Below are 20187 nucleotides of genomic sequence, written 5' to 3'. Positions count from 1 at the left end.
ACTTCCTCAACATCAAAAAAAATGCAATTTATACCTATAAAATGATAAAAACATGGTGCCAAGTGGCAAAAAAAAATGTTGGTTTTTTTTTTAAGTTTAAATGCTGAAACTTGGTGATTGCTTGTTGTAGAGAAACAGGTTATATATACATAAGTTGCTGCTTTTGAATTGCAAAGTGATAGAATGTTTTAGGCAAAGAATGGAAGTGAAAAAAGCAGAACCAGAAGATCAGTTGATACAGATTGACTGTGACCTTAGAAAGAAAGTATACAGACAGATACAGGGTTAATAGTCAAAGACAATGGAAGAAGGATAGACACATTGTTCTGAATATAAATTGACAGTCCTTTCTTCCAAACAAAGTTTATAATTTTAATTTTGCTTAAAGATGGGTTTTTAACATGAGGTTTTTATGGAACCATAAATACACCAAACTTTTTAAAAAAATTTTACTGATATTTTTCTTTCTTACATCATCATAATTATCCCAAGTATTTCTACCTTGCTCAGAGAGCCATCTTATACAACAAAAATATTTTCAGAGAGGAAAAATCAGCACAACTGATCAGTATGTTGAAAATAACCAAAAACATCCATTATGCAATGCCTGTGGAAAGTACTGTTATAAGTATTTTGGCATATATATAAACTTCTTATTGAGGCATAAGCCCAGTCATGGAGTCTGACTCAGTATCAGCATTTTAATTGTTTTATATTAATAATTCTAAATTGCTTTATGAAATACCATTTTTCACAGTTGCACCAACAAAATATAAGCATACTTATCCTTCCGGATCCCCTTGTAAGATTGACGATTGCCATTTTTGTTATCTTTGCCAATTTTCTATGTGTGAGGTAAAACCTCAGGATTGTTTTGACTTGCATTTCTCTTATTATTAGTGATTTAAAGCACTCTTTTATGTGGTTTTTAATATTTTGTAGTTCTATAAAAATGTTTGCTCATTTATTTATTGGGAAGTGGCTATTAGTCATATATTTTTTATTGTTCATGTATCTTGGAAAGCAATCTCTTATCAAAGCAATTTCGGTATCTTTGTGGATAATGTAACAAGTTTTCTAAAGAAGATACAAGAAAACTTAAGCAATTCCAAATGTACATATATTTTTGAAACAAGTTTAGCTAGAACTCTCTTCCATGACTTTCCAGATTATTACTTTGTTACTTCATTTACTTGAAACAAAATTTCATTTAATTAATTATTTTCTAGAATTAAATATCTTTGCTAATTCAGATTAATCATCTCCAAGGTGGGTTTAGTGAGCTCTTACTGTAAATATTTTTCAAACTGTTAAAAAAATCATGCATATGGTAATTTTATAGTACCAAGTATGATAGGAAAAATGAATGAAGTTAGATTTTTTTTTCCTTCCCTTTTAATAGCCTGTCTCGGTTGGAGGATTGATAGTAAACCTTATTGGTGTGTGTGCCTTTAGCCATGCCCATGGCCATGTCCATGGAGGTTCTCAAGGAGTGTGTCACTCACATGATCACGGCCATTCACATCATGGACACAGTCATGGCCATAATCATTCTCACAGTGACCATGGGCATAGTCATGGCCATGGACACTCCCATGGATCTTCAGGAGGAGGCATGAATGCTAACATGAGAGGTAAGTGCTAGCTAAGTCGTCTATAAATACAATGTTTACTCTATATGAAATGATTATAGAAATAACAGATATCCTGGAATACGCCATCCAGACGTTTTACTAAGAATCTCCAGAACAAAGTGCACACAGTTTTGACTATAACACTTTACACTGAAAAGTTCTAGTAGTTGCATGCAGTCTTAAAACTTAATGAGAGAACAGTTGAGATATTATGCTGTGCAGGGTTGCACAAGAACGCCTTCCCCTCTCATAGGTAGGAAAGAGCACCGTGCTTTCTATAAGGTGTTTGTTTTCTTAATAGGAGAGTTGTATTTATGTCCAATAAAAACCCACACTGTGCTGAGTTCTGTGTTAATATTTGTTATATCAAGATTCTAGTGTCTGAGTAATTTGTATGGATGTGTTTTTCAGAAGAAGGAAGGAAGGAAGGGTAAAAAACTGTTAGCACCTACTATGTGCCAGGCACTGTGCTAAACATTTTACAGATAACTTACTTGATCCTTTCAATAACCTTGGCAGGAAGGAGTGAAAACTGAGGCAGGCAATGGTTAAGTAAATTTTCCAGGGATACACAGCTAGTAAGTATCAGGCTTCATTTGAATTCAAGGTTTCCTGACTCCAGACTCAGTTGTCCATTCACTTGCCACTTCCAGAGAACTTATAAAAAGAGGAAGTACCAAGGATGGTTTAAAAGAAGAATATAAAAGAAAGGAAATGTTAGTGGAGAATCATACCAGTTTCATGTTAGGAATGTCAAAAGAGGAAGTCAAATCAGTCAGCCAATGTCAAACATTGCAGAAAGGTCAAGGAAAATGAACTTTGCAGTCAGTCTAGCTCAGAGCAAAATTTCTCAATCCATTCCATGCAACTTTTGTGTAATATTCTAAGGAGAAATTCCGTAACAGAATTTTCCCTCTAAAATGACAAATGAGAAGTAGCATGGTACATAATGGATAGAGAGCTAGCCTTAGAATCAGAGACACTGGGGTTGAATTCCTGCTTCTGACGCAAACTAATTGCATGACCAAAGACAAATCATTTTAACCACCTGCTCACATGTGTGTATGTGTTGAAATTAGGTGCCAAAAATACTTGTATGGCAGTTATAAAGTATTGTAATAGGTTTATTATTGCCTCAGTTTTGCTTCAGAATTTCAATAGATCCCTTTCATTCTAAGAATATGTATCTTTCTCCCCCCAGTTCCCCTGCCTACTCTAGCACGTAGTCTGTCATTATAAGCCTCAGATTTGAAATTCTAATTATTGTAATGTAGGACCTGAAAGGGAACACTCAGGGAAGATGGCAGGAGAGAGGGAAAGAGTTGAGATGGTGGAAAAGGTGAAGAGATTGACCTTCCCCTCTCCTTTTGGGAGAAGGTAACCAAGTCTTGTCTCCCTGAGAGAGGGAGTATATCTCCTCAGAGAATGGTTCTAGGAGAAGAGAATAAGAATTAGAGGGAAAAGCTTTGGTAAGATGACACACAGCCCCCCAGCTATTCTTGAGAGGCAACTCTTCTGCCTCTGGATCCTTCAGGTACATCAACTATGACACCCCACCCCCGGACCTTGGATTACTCCACAGCCCAGGAGAGATGGCTGCTCCTTGGCTCTGCTTGTTTGGCTCACTGGGATCCTGGGCTAACTCTCCTTTTTGGGAAGAGGTATAGCCCTCCCCAAATTTTCAGTCCCCTTCCCTAGTATCAGACCCAATTCTAAAGTAGTAGACAATTTATTTGGGTTCACATGGGGAAGGAGAGGTAAGGGTGTCAGGCAAGGGAACTGGGTGAGCAGGAAACCCTATTGACTTGTCCCCTCTGGCAGACTGGCCCCCCCAAGGTCTCAGGGTTCAAGGCTCTGAGCCTTGATCCCTCTTCTGGCCAGCTACTAGTTTGGTCCCTATTCCTGAGCTAATTAGCTTGAGTACTAGAGTCCAGGAACAAGTTAGGGAGAGAGATGGAGAATGAGATCCTTGAAAAGGGGATCTCAGTGGGCGGCTTCCTTCAAGTCCCTGTCCACAGTATTCACTGATGGCTCTGTGCTGTTGTTGAGAGCTGAGTAAGAGATATCCAGAGGTTCACGGGGAAACAATTGATCTCCAAAGAGACCCAAGCTTCTGCCTAGCCTGAGAGACATGCTTCTTCTCTCTGGCTCCCAACTGGAAGTGAGGTAAAGAGAGTGATGAGTTGGCATTCCCCCTCCTTCAGATTCCCTCCTGGAACTTTCAGGTTATTTTTCTTCCTTCTTGCACCTCCCCTGCTCTTTCTCTACATCTGATTTTTGTCAGAAATTGCTCCTTGCATAAATTGGATTAATTCCTCTCTTATATGTCTGTTAACTTAAATCTGTGAGGTTAAAACTGATAATCACATCTTGGAATGAATCGTAAATTTAAGAGGTTTTTCCTCATTGCAGTGAAATGAGGGCTTCCTGTGGCCAAAAAAAAAAATGATATGGTTTTTTGGGTTTTACATGAATATAGTATGTGATTGTGGAGAAGAAAGAATTGTATAAGCACATAGGTATCAGGAGAGAACTAGGAAAAATAAATGAATTGTATGACTTCTAATTTTTAGATTTTACAGCTATCTTCATAAAAGAAAAAAACCTGTCTATGCTATTCTCTAGTTTGACTACACATTAAACCATAATATTCCTGAAATTTAGAATTCTGTGATTATGCCTTTAAGTGATTTGAGTAACTGATTGTATATATACATGTGTGTGCCTTTGTATGTGAATATATGTCTGTTAAAGTTGTTTAAAGACTTAATGTGTTTTATTTGCAGGTGTATTTTTACATATTTTGGCAGACACGCTTGGCAGTATTGGGGTGATTGTATCCACAATTCTCATAGAACAGTTTGGCTGGTTCTTTGCTGATCCTCTCTGCTCTCTTTTTATTGCTGTATTAATTTTTCTCAGTGTTATTCCACTGATTAAAGATGCCTGTCAAGTATTACTTCTGAGGTTGCCTCCAGAAAATGAAAAAGAGATAAACATTGCCTTAGAAAAGGTGGGCTTTGAACTTACACATATTATGTATGATTTTACTCCCTTTTTCCCTTTGTATTTTAACAAGGAGCAGTTAAAACTAAATAAATCCTCTTTGTACTGAAATTTTTAAACCTTGTAGTTTTAAAAACCCCATCTATATATGAAAAGGGGCATGGGGGCATTAATTAGGTGGAAGTATATTCATTTATCCCATTGTTTAAGGAGCATATTGGAATTTATCTTGAAATAGGATCAGAAGATGGTCATTAGTATTATGTGTTCAAGTCTCATGACATAGATGCCATTGTGTGTATGCCATCAGAGGTTCAAAAATCTGGCTATGACAGTTACTCTGGCCCTTCCCCCCCCCTCCCCCCCGAATTACTTTTAATGTTTAGGCACTATTTATATGTAAGAATGAAGTTGCAATTTTACATTTGGACCTTTCTCTCTAGCTAGCTGGAGAGAAATTTCCCTTTCTTCTTTCCTCCTCTGAGTTAAAGAATTCCCTGCCTCTCTCCAGAAATATGCAACGGTATTCAAGTGTAGTGATTTTTCCTAGACTAGAAGGAATTACTGCGTGATGGGCAAATTATTAACAAAATTGAGGCATACTACTGCATTTCTTTTCATTTCAGACAGATGAAAATATTTATCACTATCTTTTCAATTTGGCAGATTCAGAAAATTGAAGGTTTAATATCCTACAGAGACCCTCATTTTTGGCGTCATTCTGCCAATATTGTGGCTGGAACAATTCATATACAGGTGATGTCAGATGTACTAGAACAGCGAATTGTACAACAGGTAAGGATTTGTAACTATTCAAAAACTGAATAGCTTTTCAAAGGAGTCACTTGGCCTAGGATTATTTCCATATGACTATAATAATCTAATACTTTTTAAAATTTTTATTTAATTAGTCAATTTAGAACTTTTTTTTTTTTTGGTTATAAGAATCATATTCTTTCCCTCCCTTCCCCTCCCCCTTCCCATACCGACACCCAATTCCACTGGGTTTTACATGTGTCCTTGATCAAAACCTGTATGTTGTTGATGTTTGCACTAGGGTGATCATTTAGAGTCTACATCCCAAATCATATTCCCATTGACCCATGTGATCAAGCAGTTGTTTTTCTTCTGTGTTTCTACTCCCACAGTTTTTCCTCTGAATGTGGATAGTGTTACTAGATAATGTAAAAGTTAAAATTAAACCTCGATAATAAAAATATTATATTTTAAGAGATTTATTAATGATCATTAGAAATCAAGGAATAAAGAAGTTATAAAATAAAGACCACATGCCCATGGCTGATCAGGCAGTTCAAACACCCACCTTTCCACCACCAAGCTCAGGACCAGAAGTAAAGAGGAAGTGGGACCTTCCACAACCCCACCTAATATCCCCTATCTACAGGAAGTAGGTAAGGACAGGAAGTCAGTGGGCTCCTGGGGAAATGTAGTTCTTTTTTAGGATAACAGATTTTCAATTATACAATAAAAAAAAATTGAACATCATCAGCATAGAAATGATCATTGGATCAATTGGAACTGCTGGCATCACCAAGGAAACTTTATGGAGAGGCTCAACAAAGAGAATGCCTGGTCTGGAGATAGGAGGTCCTGGATTCAAATCTGGCCTCAGATATTTCTAGCTCTGTAACTCTGGGCAAGTCATTTAACCCCAGTTGTCTAGTCCTTACCACACTTCTGCTTTGGAACTGGCAATATCGATTCCAAAAAGGTAACGGTTAAAAAAAAGAAAAGAAATTTTATGGAGTTACAATAGACCAATACAAGAATTATCTTTGATTCTGTCAGTAGGCTCAACACCAATAGGCATTATATAAAAGACTAAAGAAGTAAGAGGCAGAGCCCCTCCTTAAAGAAATTTAATGCCTTGTTGGAAAGATGAGAATTAAATATGTAAAATGATTAGAAAACAATGTATTTACTAAGGCATAAGAACTGAAACCAACATTTCTAAGACCCATTTAGTATAGAGATAAGGACTTCACTTCCTAGTGAGTTGATGTTCATAACATTAACATTGTTGTCAAAACAAGTTTAAATTCTATATCCACTAGATTCAAAGCTATATTGTATTTCAGAGTTTTTCATTAAATATTAAAACATTTTGAAAGTTAACATTTAAAAGGACAAAATGTAAATTATCGAGGCTGTTCACCTCAGCGATTAGATAACAAGACGTGACAGTGACACAATGCTAAATTTTTATGAGCTTGTGTAACGACAGTGTGCAGTATAAAAGGGCTACGTCTACAAAATGAGCCAGGCCACGGCTCTTGCTATGTGCCTTTTCCAAATTTGCACCATTAGAGGTTAATAACAGACTCTCCTCCTCTTTAAAAGTGTGTGTCATCAGGATTTCTCCATATGCCTGAACCTACATGGTTTTCTTGAATTAATATTCGAATGAGTCACATTTCAACCAAGATTTTTTTTTTCCTGTTCATGACGGCAGATACTCTGTAAGCACTTGGGTATGTAGTAGGCGGTGCTGGGCACTAGAGAAGGCAGCATTTAGGCAAGATACTTTCTCTGCTTTCCTGAAAGCTTAGCTAAGGAAGCCACAAATAGAGGGCAGGCACGGGAGCAAAGATATGAAAGTAGGCTAATGTTGGGCATCTACGGGAAACAGCAAGCTTTCAGTGAAGATGGGATATAAAGTTCATGGAGGAAATAATAAAAGTCTTTGACAGCCAGAGTTTGAAGGGTTTTCAGCAGAGGCGTTACAGGACTAGACGGTACATAAGAAAATTAGAATAACTTTGGTGTTGGAGAAAGTGAAGGGAGAAGGGCGTTTAGGAGGCATCATGGTACAACAGAAAGAGCACTGGTTCCAGAGTCAGCGGACCGGGTTCAAGCCCCGTCTCTGAGGCTTAGTCCCTGTGGCCTTACTTTGCTCATCTCTAAAATGACAGGCTTAGACTATGACCTCTAGGATTCCTTCCACCTCTATGATACTCGGATCATGGATCACTAGAGGAATGGTTAAAAATAGTCATCCAAAGGAGTCGCAGATTTGAGAGAAAAGATCAAATTTCTTTTAAATACTGAGTTTTTGGTGTTGGTGAAACACTCAATTGGTGACTCCCGCGCCAGAGTTACTGATTTAAGACCATCAGCATGGAGGTGACAGCTGAAACTGTGGGAATAAATGAAATCACCAAGGGAGAGACTGTTGAGAAAAAGGCAGGCCAAGGAGAAAAGTTAAGGTACCATCTGTCTTGACAGGGCCGGGAAAACAAAGCACATAGAGGTAGGAGAAAAATAAGAGGTGCGTGGAATCTTGAAGTCCAAGGGAAAAGAAACTCTCCAGAAGTGATTGCTGCTCACCAGAGGCCAATAGCCACTGGTCAGAGATCTCCAAGGAACTGAGCACTGAAAAAGAGCAGTAATTCTATAGAGGGTCATTTCATTAGAGGGACACGGAAGTGGAGGCCTCAGATGGAAACTATTATTTCAAGAAGTTTTACTGAGGGGGCATCTGGGTGGCTCCATGTATTGAGAGCCAGGCTTAGAAGCAGGAGATCCTGGGTTCAAATCTGGCCTCAGACACTTCCTAGCTGTGTGACCCTGGGCAAGTCACTTAACCCCCATTGCCTTTTAAAAAAAAAAAGAAGTTTTGCTGAAATAGAAGGGAGAGATGAGGATGAGATAGTAGCCAATTGGAATAAAAGGGTCATAGGAATACCCTTTTAGAAGTGAACACATTTGCAGATATGTAGGAAGGAGCCTAGTAGAGAAGAGAATGTATATGCAGAGAAGAAAATGGTTGGAACATAGTCCTGTACAAGTGGAGGAAGTATAGTTTTAAGGGCCCAGATAGGTCAAGTAGTCTTAGTACCTCTTCTATGATAGAGAAGATAGAATAAGTATGATACTACGAAGTTTTAAGGAGTTCTAGTATTATCACCTATTCTTTTTTATTTAAATAATTATATTGATATATTTTGGTTTTATATCACGTTTTCCAATGTATGTTTACCTTTACTGCCTCCCAAAAAGCTCTCCCTTGGAAGAATAAAAAAGAAAGGGAAGGGAGGAAGCTCCATAAAAACTAATCCGTTTGTCCCCAAAACTCTGGGGTGCTGGAGAAATCTTAAATCTCTTCTTTGGGGCCAAACTTTGTCATATTTCCGTTTTAGTGTGTTTGTTTTCCATTTACATTGTTGTGGTCATTGTATATATTGTTTTCTTTCTACTTAATTTATATTGTATCATTTCACCAATTTTCTAAATATAGCCTACCTATCTATATTGTTATCTCACCAGGAAAAGTTCCTTTTTTATAACTTAAACTGAAATTGCTAGGTAGTTTTAGCTCATGACAAGGAAGGAATTGGGGAAGAATCTTCTCCCATATTTCAAAACAGCTACCTTAGTCTAAAAGATATTAAACTACTTAACCACAATTTAATTTAGTTTATTAAACTTTATTGGCAGCCTTAGAAAATACTATCTTGACAATAACCAGGACATAACACTAATATCCTTTTGTATTATCTCCTCATTTAAAACTTGTACAATTTCTTGTAATTGTGATCAGGTTACAGGAGTGCTTAAAGATGCTGGAGTGAACAATTTGACAGTCCAGGTGGAAAAAGAAGCTTACTTTCAACACATGTCTGGGCTAAGCACAGGATTTCATGATGTCCTGGCTATGACAAAACAAATGGAATCCATGAAGTACTACAAAGATGGCACTTACATCATGTGACATGAAATATGATTTGCTTGTTAGCCATGAATGATGAAGATTAAATGACTCACAATTGGTAATTTTGAGGGGAAATGCACATAAATGTACAGAAACAATGGACTGTACTTGAATTTTTTAAAACTCAGTCCTATTGGATCAAGATGTCTTTCTAAAGGAATTTTTGAAATGGACTGATTGTATATGTGAAATATTGCTTGTATATGTGAAAATAATGACAATTTGAATTACTATTTGTGTTTATTAAAAAAGAATCTTACTATGTGTGTCAGCACAATGTGGCATATAGTCTTGGAGATGTACAAACAAATTTTTCGTGTTCAATTAAGAAAAATAGAATTGATGTGACATAGTAAGAAGTCTGAAATTGTTTCAGTGTGCTTATTTTTCAGTCATATTTTCCTTTTGTAAATATGTATTTACACAATTATTACAAGGATCCAAATGAAAGTTTGAACTGTGACACTTTTTTTTTCCAAGTCTAAGCAAAACAAAATAGGAATTAAAGTTCTATATTTATGAATTTTCTGTACATGAGACTTCTTTCTAAATATGTTTTTTTCTACTCAGTGAATTTTGTGTTGCTATTTTAAGCCAATATCCGAATTATCTCACTTAAGAGATATTTGTTAGCCCCTAATTCAGCACAAGAAATGAGAATTAGGAAATTATAGGATTGAAGACCCAGTTACTTAAGAAACTGAAAAACAAAGAAATCAATATATAATATAGTTTTACTTTTAGCAATATTTGCAAAACTATTTATTAAGATCTAAAACTGGCACTCATTTTTTTGTTAATCATTGATTCCTCTCCACAGTAGAATGTTCCATTTCTTGATTTCTCCTCAATGGGTAAGCAGTACTTAGTGCAGTAGACAAATATGTTTATTGGATGATTGTAAAATTTTGTTTTGTTATTCAAAACATTTATGTTTTTTATGTTATTTGTCATTTCAGTCATGTCTGATTCTTCCTGACTCTATTTGGGGTTTTCTTGGCAAAGATACTGGAGTGGTTTACCATTTCCTTCTCCATCTCATTTTATAGATGAGGAACTGAGGCAAATTAGGGCTAAGTGACTTGCCCAGGGTCATGCAGCTAGTAAATGTCTGGGACTCTATTTGAACTCAGGTCTTCCTGATGTGAGGCACAGACCTAGCTGTCCTTAAACAAGGGAACAAGAAGGAAGAGGATGGAAATTAGAAGTAAGATAGAATAAAGGAAAGATTGTTGGTGTTCAGTCATCTCTGAACCTTCAGGAGCCCATGGACCATAGTAAGTCAATACTATCAATGAAATTTTCTTGGCAAAGATAGTGGATTGGCTTGCCATTTCCTCCTCTGAAGGATTAAGGCAAATACAGATTATGTGACTTGATCGAGGATACACCACCAGTAAGTGTCTGAGGCTGAATTTGAACTCTGGTCTTCCCGACTCCAGGCCCACTTATTTACCAGCTGTGCTACCTAAATGCCTATAATTTTGTACAGCAAACCAAAAGAAGTTGCTTGCTCTTCACTATTCTCAATTCACTTTGATAACTCTTCTTTCTGGAACATTTAAACCTTATAAATCATTTACCCCAAGTCCCTCTAAGAGAGGAGCAAACTAAGTTCCAAAGAGGTTAGTGGTTTACCTCGGGCCCTGAGGAGCAGTGCTGAGACTTAACCTCAGGTCAGATCCTGTTCTCTTTTCTTTCATCTCTTAAACATGGAAATCTAAAGGAAGGCTTAACCTGTCAGCTCTACGTAATCAATTTTGTGCTAACTAGTGGGGGGAAATGCTTCATGAGACATACCCAGAGAGTTAAATCATTTATTTTTACAACTATCTACCTCCTTAGCTAACCGTTTAATTTTTTTCATTTTTTTATATTGCTTGTCTTAGAAGGCTCTGCAAATTATTAATGGATAGAGTAAATAATAAAATTACATGAAAACAAGATTTTTTTTTTGTAAAAATATTTTTACTAGCTATCTTTCCACTCCTATGAGGTTTTTTTTTCTTAACAAAGAATTTTCATTTTAAAAAAAATAGTTTATTTTAGTTCAAAGAATATTTTCTTTACTTATCCCCATACATAGTTTGTTTTGTACTATCTCATCCTCTGGATGATGTTAATTTGTATATAAGTAAGTCTTTTTCCCCTTTCTTCGGTTTTTTTCAAATACAAGCCTAATAACAATACTTCTGAGTTGAAGGGTATGCATGGTTCCAAATTTTTTACAGAATGGTTGTGGTCATAGTTGCACCAACAATGTATTAGTGTCCCAGTTTTACCATGTCCTTTCCAACGTTTATCATTTTCCTTTTTTTGTCATATTAGCCTAGATGTGGGTGGTCCCTCTGAATTGTTTTAATTTTTATTTCTCTATTCAATAATTATATGGAGCATTTTTTCATATTGCTATAGATCATTTAAATTTCTTCATCTGTTCATATTTAACTTTTATCAATTGTAGAATGATTTGTATTCATATAAATTTGACTCGGTTCTCAGAATATTTGAGAAATTAGGCCTTTGTCAAAGACGTTTGCTATAAAAAATGCTCCCTATTTGTTGGTTCCCTTCTAAAAATCTTGATTGCATTGGTTTTGTTTTTGCAAAAACTTTAATTTTACATAATCAAAATCCTCCATTTTACATCTCATGTCCTCCATGTCCTGCTTGTTCTTAAATTCTTCACCAATCAATAAGTCTGACTGGTAAATTATTCCATGCTACCCTAATTTGTTTATAGTATTACCTTTTATTGCTTTTTTAAAATATGTATTTATTCTAAATTATGTATCAATTTTGATTTCATCATGGTATATTGTGTGAGATGTTGGTTTATACCTAGCTTCTGCCATACTGTTTTCTAGTTTTCCCAAAGTAGTTTTTGTTGAATACTAAGTTCTTTTCCCAAAAGCTTGGCTCTTTGAGTATATCAAACACTAGGTTATTGTGGTCATTTATTACCGTGTGTTCAGTATCTAATTCATTCCATTTATCTACTATTCTTATTTCTTAGCCAGTACCAGATTGTTTTAAAGGTTGCCATTTTAGATCTGATATAGTGAGATCACCTTTTTTTTCATTAATTCCCTTGATATTTATGAGCTTTTCTTCTAGATGACATTTTAAAATTATTTTCTAGTTTTGTGACAATTGAGTGTGATTGTTTTGGAACTGAATAGGTAAATTAATTTAGATAGAACTGTTATTTTTATTATGTTGGCTTAATATTTTTCCAGTTTTTTAGATCTGACTATTTGTGTGGGAAATGTTTTGTAATTGTATTCATACAGTTTCTCAGTTTGTCTTAGCAGGTAAATCTCCAAATATATTATATACTGTCATTATAAGTAAGATTTCTCTGTCTCTTGCTATTAGATTTTAGTTATACATCAAAATGCTGCTGATTTATTTATTCTTTATCCCGCTAAAGTAGTTAATTGATCATTTAATGGTAATTTAAAGAAAATTCAACAAGATGATGTAGGAAACTAGATTATACATCTGAAGTTTCTTGGGTTGTTTCTCACCACATTTTAGTCCTTATTTTGTCCCTATAAATATTATGTCAGCTAATCCAAACTGCAATTCCCTTATAATTTAGGCAGTTTGTGAATGTATCTATGCAAAAAGTAGAAGTTGAAAAAGTTGGCTCTCTCATGTGCCCAAAGACAACAAGAAACATCATGGGGCATTTATGTAATCCTCTTGTATTGAGGTACTCAATGTGAGTATTTGGAGGGGAAAAAAAAATTCCCTGAAAGTAATCATAGCTGATATATTTTCAAGTGGTAGAAAAATCCTAGGCCTCACTGAGACCCTCCAGCTCAAATCAGTATATACTTGGCTGTTTAGTCCATTCAGTGCCAAGATAGGAATTACTGAACAAGGCATTGGGAAGAATTGATCAGAAATAAGTATTAGCATTTTCATTATATTTTTTTAATTAAGGATTATATTCTCCAAATATGCCATGACTTTTTGGCATATTTGTTTTATTCAAATTGCTTGTCATCATGTTTTAAAATAAGGAATGAGAGAGGCTACCACACAAGACTTGTATCCATATAAACTTTGTTGTTGCTCTTTTAATAAAGTGTCTGTGATTGTGGTCAGTAAGATTGTGATGAGTGCTGCCCCCACACTACCCTGCAGCATGGGACTTGGGTTCCTCCTCCCATAGAATATCAATACTTTATTTGAGAAAATCAAGAGGCACTCGGCATGGGTTACACTTAATAACATCCCAGAAAATTGATATTTCCACCGAAAATATGTTACTAGAGTCAGAGTTCTTCATGAATCACCTCCGTGTGTGATCAGACGACTGACTTGTTAGTGCAAAGGTCAGAATTAGTACAAAGCTAAAAGAGCACAAAAATGATCAAGTTAAGGCATGGGATTAAACCACCCCACCTTGGCCTGGTCATAAATTCTTGATCAAAATGGGATAAAAAAGTAAAAATAATAACTACTAGCATTTCCTCAAACTTGACCCTCCCTAGCTCTTCCCAGTGCCTCTCTGGAATACACTCCCTCCTCATCTCTGATCTCAGAATTCAGAAATAAATCCATCTCTGGGTCCTCCTGATCAGAAGATGCAGACTTTTACTTGTGGAAGTTAAAGGTGGAGGTTGCACCACACCCAGCCTGTGGCAAAGGGCTCATTAGATGCTCTTTTTCATAGGTTTTTGATAGTTAATTGGCATAAATCATTAACAAGGCAGAAGTTTACATAGTATGTTAAGAAACATACTATGTAACATTTGGTAACAAGGTTTTGTAACATTTGATACAAAATAATAAATTCTAGTACAAGATTAAGATAAGAAATTTTAATTAGTTCTCTAGTTACCATACTGGTAACTGGGAAGAGTAGGACAAAGTAATGTCTCTTGGCCATAATACTCCCCGGAGCCTGTAATTGTCATAAATCTTCCCAGGCTCAAATGACACCTGGACATGCCAACATTGTTTTCCTTTCATCTCAGTAGGTCATCTGTACTCTCGCCATTCCCAGTGAGCACAGCTTATTTCCTACTGCATGTGTTTCAACTTTCCTGGATAACTGTACAGGCCCGAAGTTTTTATTCCTTCAACAGAGGCTCCTAATCTAGTTAGTTGCTATATTATTCTAATATATCAAATATGCTAATATATATCCTTTCTAATACTGTGGTTAATTTCTATTATTATAATGGACACCTTACATGCAGTTTACTAACTGGGTCTATTTCTAACTTTTTCTAAAAGTCAGTTGCTGTTATCTACTTAAAGGATTCACTTGATTTATGATCAATAATCTAAAAGCAACTTCCAAAAGTTTGGTGCAGTTAGTATTTACTCCTTGACAACTTCCGTGATTCCGTTAATCATCTCACTTCAATTTTTCTTATACTCTATTTAATTACACAATTATAGGTATCGAACACTGGCTTGAATGTTCCCCAAGGCTCTGTCCTTGGCCCCCTATCTCTGCATTCTCTGCTTGGCTAACTCATCCGTTCCCACAGGTTTCATTATCTGTCTGCTGATGCCCTCCAGATGTGTACCCAGCCCTCATCTTAGCCTTGCTCTTCAGTAATGCACCTACCAGTTGCCTATTAGACTTTATAACTGGATGCCCTGGAGACTTCTCAGACTCACATATCCAACATGATACTCATTATCTTTGCCTCAAAATCACCTCCTCTTTCCAACACTCCTATTTTTCCCAACAACATTACCATATTTCTAGTTCCATACATGATCATTTCTCCTTACTCTGAGAGATTCATTCTCTTGGAACTAAGTAAGTAGTTATGACTGAACCTTGTTTATAAAGCTATAAAGAGAAGTGAATGCAAATATAAGTTTTGTTGACCAGCAATCATGTCTTTTTCTTCTCAGCTTTGGAACTCCCAGCATGGGACTATGCTGTCCCAATTGGTAAGCACTTACTATATTAAGGCCTTCAGCAGACCTTCACATTGGCCAATTTCTTGCCACCTTCTGGATACTTATCTGCCCTCCTTCCACATTTCACCTCTTGCTCTAAGAATAATAATATCAAATCAATACTATCAATGCCTCTGGAAAGAATATCAATTGACAGCTCTACTACATTCACTATCTCTAAGACTTCCCAGACCAAAAGACCCTTCTGATCATCACTCCCCAATCTCATTTTGTTCCCCTCTGTTCCAATTCAAACTTCCTGAAGGCAGGTATTATATTGCTTTTTCTTTGTATCCTCAGCCCTTATAAAATTGCCTTACACATAGTAAACACTTAAATAATTTTTCATCCATTCACCTGAGATACAAAATGGGAATAAGTCAGCTATTAGAAACCTATTTTACCTGATGGGTAAGTAGGACAGATAAAAGGGAGAGGGAATTGGAGAGGCTGTGGGCAGAAGCAAAACATTTGTGAACAGTGAAAGGCTAAAAGAAAAAGAGATAAACAGGGAAAACAAGATGGAAAGAAACAGTAATCATATCTGTGAATGTAAATGAGATGAACTCATCCTTAAAACAGAAACAGCAGAGTGGATTAAAAACCAGAACCCCACAATATGCCATTTATAAGAAACACCTTTAAAGCAGGAAAACCCACATAAGGTAAAAGGGCTGGAGCAGAATTTAAAATGTTTCAGCTAAAGAAAAAGCAGGAGTAGCAATTGGGATCTCAAGCAAAGGAAAAGAAAAAAATTGAAGGAAGTTTAAAAAGATACGGCTTGATAAAAGGAACCATAGATAATGAGACAATATAAGTACTAACCATATGCACCACAGGCAAAGCATCCAAATACTTTTGCAGAAATTAAGTGAGTTATGAGAGGAAAGAGACAGTACTAGAGGGGGACATCAGCCTTCACCTCTCAAAACTATATAAATCAACCAAAAAACAAAAGTTAAGAAGGTAAGTTTAATGATAGACCTCTAGAAAAAACTGAATAGGAGTAGACTGGAATATATCTTTTTCTCAGCAGTACATGGCACCTTCACAAAAATTGCCCATGTAATAGGGTATGAAAACTTCACAGCCAAATGTAGAAAAGCAAAAATACTAAATGCATCTTTTTCAGACTATAATCCAGTAAAAATTATTCAGCAAAGCAGGAGAAAGACTAAAAGTTGGAAACTAATGAATGAGTAGGCCAAAGAACAAATCATAAAAACAATGACTTAATTAAATGACAAATGAGATGGCAACATACCAAAATTTATGGGATGCCACCAAAGCAGTTCTTGAAGGGAAATTTATATCTAAATATTTATGTCAATAAAATAGAGAAAGCAGATCAATGAATTGAATGTACAACTAAAAAAAAATTAAAAGTTCTAGATTCAACAACAAACTAAAAATCATTCTCTTCAGATAAACCTATTTTCTTGATTAATAGAAGACTCCATGAATTTATTTCCTTGACTATGTCAACTTTGCTTGAAAATAGGAAAAATGCACAAGAGACTTATGATCATGACTTGCACCCACATCACACCACTCTCCTCCCAGTCTCATTACATTAATCCCACCCAAAACCTCTTGGAGAAAGTGCAGGGCAACAAATACCATCCAGGCATTTGGGTCTCCCTCATATTTTGGTAAATAAAAATTTTAAGCATGAGCAAAGTCTATAAAAGTTGAAATAATCTACCTGCTTTCTCATCATTTCTTTCACTACCAAAGGGTGAAAAACTGACCAGAAGTGCTTACAAAAATGGCAATGACACTTCCTTCTCTAATATCACTCCATGCTTACTCTCTTCTCTACTCCACTGTCTGTAACAGTAAAGGTTTTTTCTCTATTAGCTCCCTCTCCTGTTCGTATGGAAAAGATATTATACTTGCCACACACAAACTGGAGCAGAATCTAGTCAATATACTAATTAAGATGAATGGGGCCCAAATGTAGAGGTTACCCAAAGATCCCTGATGAAGGATTTGTCATCCAGACTGCCACTGATAAGTTAGCCACTACTACTTTTTCTTACTGTTTAATCAGCACAGCTTTCATTTTCTAAGGCTTTCAGTCACTCAGCAAATCAGTCATTAAATATGTGTTAAGTACCTATTACAGGCAAAAAATAATCCCTGTCTTGAAGGATCGCACAATCTAATGGGGAGTCGACAAACAAGAAAAACAAGATAAATGGGAAATCATAGAGGGAAGGCACTAGAAGTAAGAAAAGGGATTAGGAAAGACTTCCTGTGGAAAATGGGACTTATGTTGGAACTTTAGGGAAGCCAGAATGCGGAGTGAGGGAGGGCCTTCTGGACATAAGAGGACAAGAAGAGTACAGGGCTAGGTTGCTAAGGGCCAGACATTCAATCAAGGCTTTCTTTCATTTGTCCCCATTTACAAGTTTACCCCCAACTTTTCTATGTATGGAATAATGGAATGACTACTGATTTCACAGCCAAAGGACCTGGATTCAGATTATGCTCTATGTGACCTTGGGCAAGTCATCCTCTCTGAACCTTAATTTTCTCATTTCTTTTAAAAAAAAAGTTTTTTTTAGAAAAGCAGGCCTACCTAAGATTTTCAGGTTTTAGTACCCCTTTTCACTCTTAAAAATTGTTCAAATGTCCTCAAAGAACTTTCATTTATGGGGATTGTATCTATATTTACCATATTACAGGTTAAAATGTCTTAGCATTATGAAAATCATTTTAGCCTCAAAGTCCTCCTGAAAGAGTCTTCCAGAATCCCTTGAACATCTGTCCTAGATGATCTCTTCATACATGTTCATTCATTGATCAAGAATTGAAAGTATGAGAGATCAAAAACAATATTTTTGAATTTAGGAACAATACAAAAAACTTCAGCACCCCCTAAAAACACTAATATTTTTGGAGAGAGCAATGTGATTGGATATGCTTCATTTTTTAAAAACTATAGTTTAATGTTTTGATTTTAAATTCAATGTACATTTGTTAATACTTGGTTTTAGTATCTCAGCACAGAGTGGAAAACATACCTCACAAAGATACATAAACGCAAATGGAAGAAGTCTACAATTCGCTTCACTTAACTAAATTATGATACTTTTTTTCAGTATCATATACTAATTAGGCAAAAGTTTTTGTTGAAATTTGGCTAGCAAACATTCTCCTTCCTGGAAGTCAGGAACATCTACTTGTCTCCCTAATGCAGCCTAGGATGGCTGGCAAAAAGCGAATTAAGTAATTCATGAAGAGCAGACCAGAGGACAAAGGTATGTGTGTGCTCCTGCTGCTTTGGTGGGGAAGGAAAGATAAGAGCAAGAAATGATCACCTATTTGATGTCTTCAGTGGCTGATGGCACAGAAAGCAGGGAAAGCTGCTGCTACAAGAATGCTGAACAACTGTGTTGTTCCAGTTTTAACATTGTCTTTTTGTATTCCAGTGCATCATCTTGCACAATCTCTATTGTGTGTGTCCTCCATAGTGGAGACCACTGGTTTATACTCCCCAAATTAACATTTGGTTATATTTGACTTATATTCTCCAGTTGGTCCATATATCTTCTATCTTCCCAACAAAATTTTCCTATCATTACGTCATTGGGGGAAAGAACCATGTCTTCGTTTCTTTATTGCTTCCTTTCTTTCATTATCAACATTATTTTTTTTATTTTAAATTTCAAATTTTGTCTCTCCCCTACCCATTGAGAAGGCAAATGATATGATGTCAATTATATGTACAAAATCATACAAGTATGCTTCACTCTTCATTCAGAGTTCATCAGTTCTCCCTCTGAAGGTGAGTGGCATTTTTCATCATAAATCCTTAGGAATTGTTTTTGATCATCATGTTGATTAAAATGGCCAAATCTTTCACAGTTGATTATCATTACAACATTGCTGTTACTGTGTATGATGTTCTCCTGGTTCTGCCTGCTCTGTATCAGTTTATATAAATCCTTCCAGCTTTTTTCTGAAATCATCCTTCTCATCATTTCTTTTGCACAGTAGTATTCCATCACAATCATATACCACAACTTGTTCAGGTATTCCCCAGTTGATGGGCATCCCTTCAATTTCCAATTCTTTGCCACTACAAAAAGAGTTCCTATAGATGATTTCAGAAAGAGCTGGAAAGACCTCCGTGAACTGATAACAGAGTGAAATGAGCATGAGCAGAACCAGAAGAACACTGTACATAGTAATAGCAATACTGTATGATGATAATCAACTGTGAAAGACTTAGCTATTATCAGCAACACAATGATCCAGGACAATTCTGCAGGACCTATGAAAAGAATGTTATCCACCACCAGAAAAAGAACTGTTGAAGTCAGAATGCAGATGAAAACAGATGATTTGTCACTTGTTTATTTGGGTATATGTTTGGGAGTTTATGTGTTGTTTTTTTTTTTAGTCATTTTAGAACATATTTCCTTGGTTACAAGAATCATACTCCTTTCCTTCCCTACTCCCATCCCTTCCCATAGGTGATGCACAATTCTACAGGTTTTACATCTGTCCTTGATCAAAACCTTTTTCCAGGGGGCAGCTGGGTAGCTCAGTGGATTGAGAGCCAGGCCTAGAGATGGAAGGTCCTAGGTTCAAATCTGGCCTCAGACACTTCCCAGCTGTGTGACCCTGGGAAAGTCACTTAACCCCCATTGCCTAGCACTTACCACTCTTCTGCCTTCGAACCAATACGCAGTATTAATTCCAAGATGGAAGGTGAGGGTTTAAAAAAAAAACTATTTCCATGTTGTTGATGTTTGCACTAGGGTGATCATTTGGAGTCAACATCCCCAATCATATCCCCATTGACCCATGTGATCAAGCAGTTGTTTTTCTTCTGTGTTTCTAATCCAACAGTTTTTCCTCTGAATG

The 20187-nt window shown here is 36.2% G+C and overlaps 1 protein-coding gene across 1 annotated transcript in view; it reads left to right on the top strand.

Annotated features, from left to right (window-relative positions):
- The window catches only part of SLC30A5 (solute carrier family 30 member 5), a 56310-nt gene extending 46415 nt beyond the window's left edge, over positions 1–9895 (top strand). The window contains exons 13-16 of the mRNA XM_007486415.3: positions 1403–1634; positions 4421–4647; positions 5307–5435; positions 9202–9895. Of these exons, the coding sequence (XP_007486477.2) occupies positions 1403–1634; positions 4421–4647; positions 5307–5435; positions 9202–9372 (759 nt within the window). The 3' untranslated portion in view covers positions 9373–9895. The remainder of the gene's footprint in view (positions 1–1402; positions 1635–4420; positions 4648–5306; positions 5436–9201) is intronic.
- Positions 9896–20187: the final 10292 nt, after the last annotated feature.

The sequence above is a fragment of the Monodelphis domestica genome, chromosome 3 (genome assembly GCF_027887165.1).
Source record: "Monodelphis domestica isolate mMonDom1 chromosome 3, mMonDom1.pri, whole genome shotgun sequence".
Classification (NCBI taxonomy): Eukaryota; Metazoa; Chordata; class Mammalia; order Didelphimorphia; family Didelphidae; genus Monodelphis; species Monodelphis domestica.
Note: the sequence above shows the minus strand (reverse complement) of the source record. Positions and strands in the feature narration are given on the sequence as shown.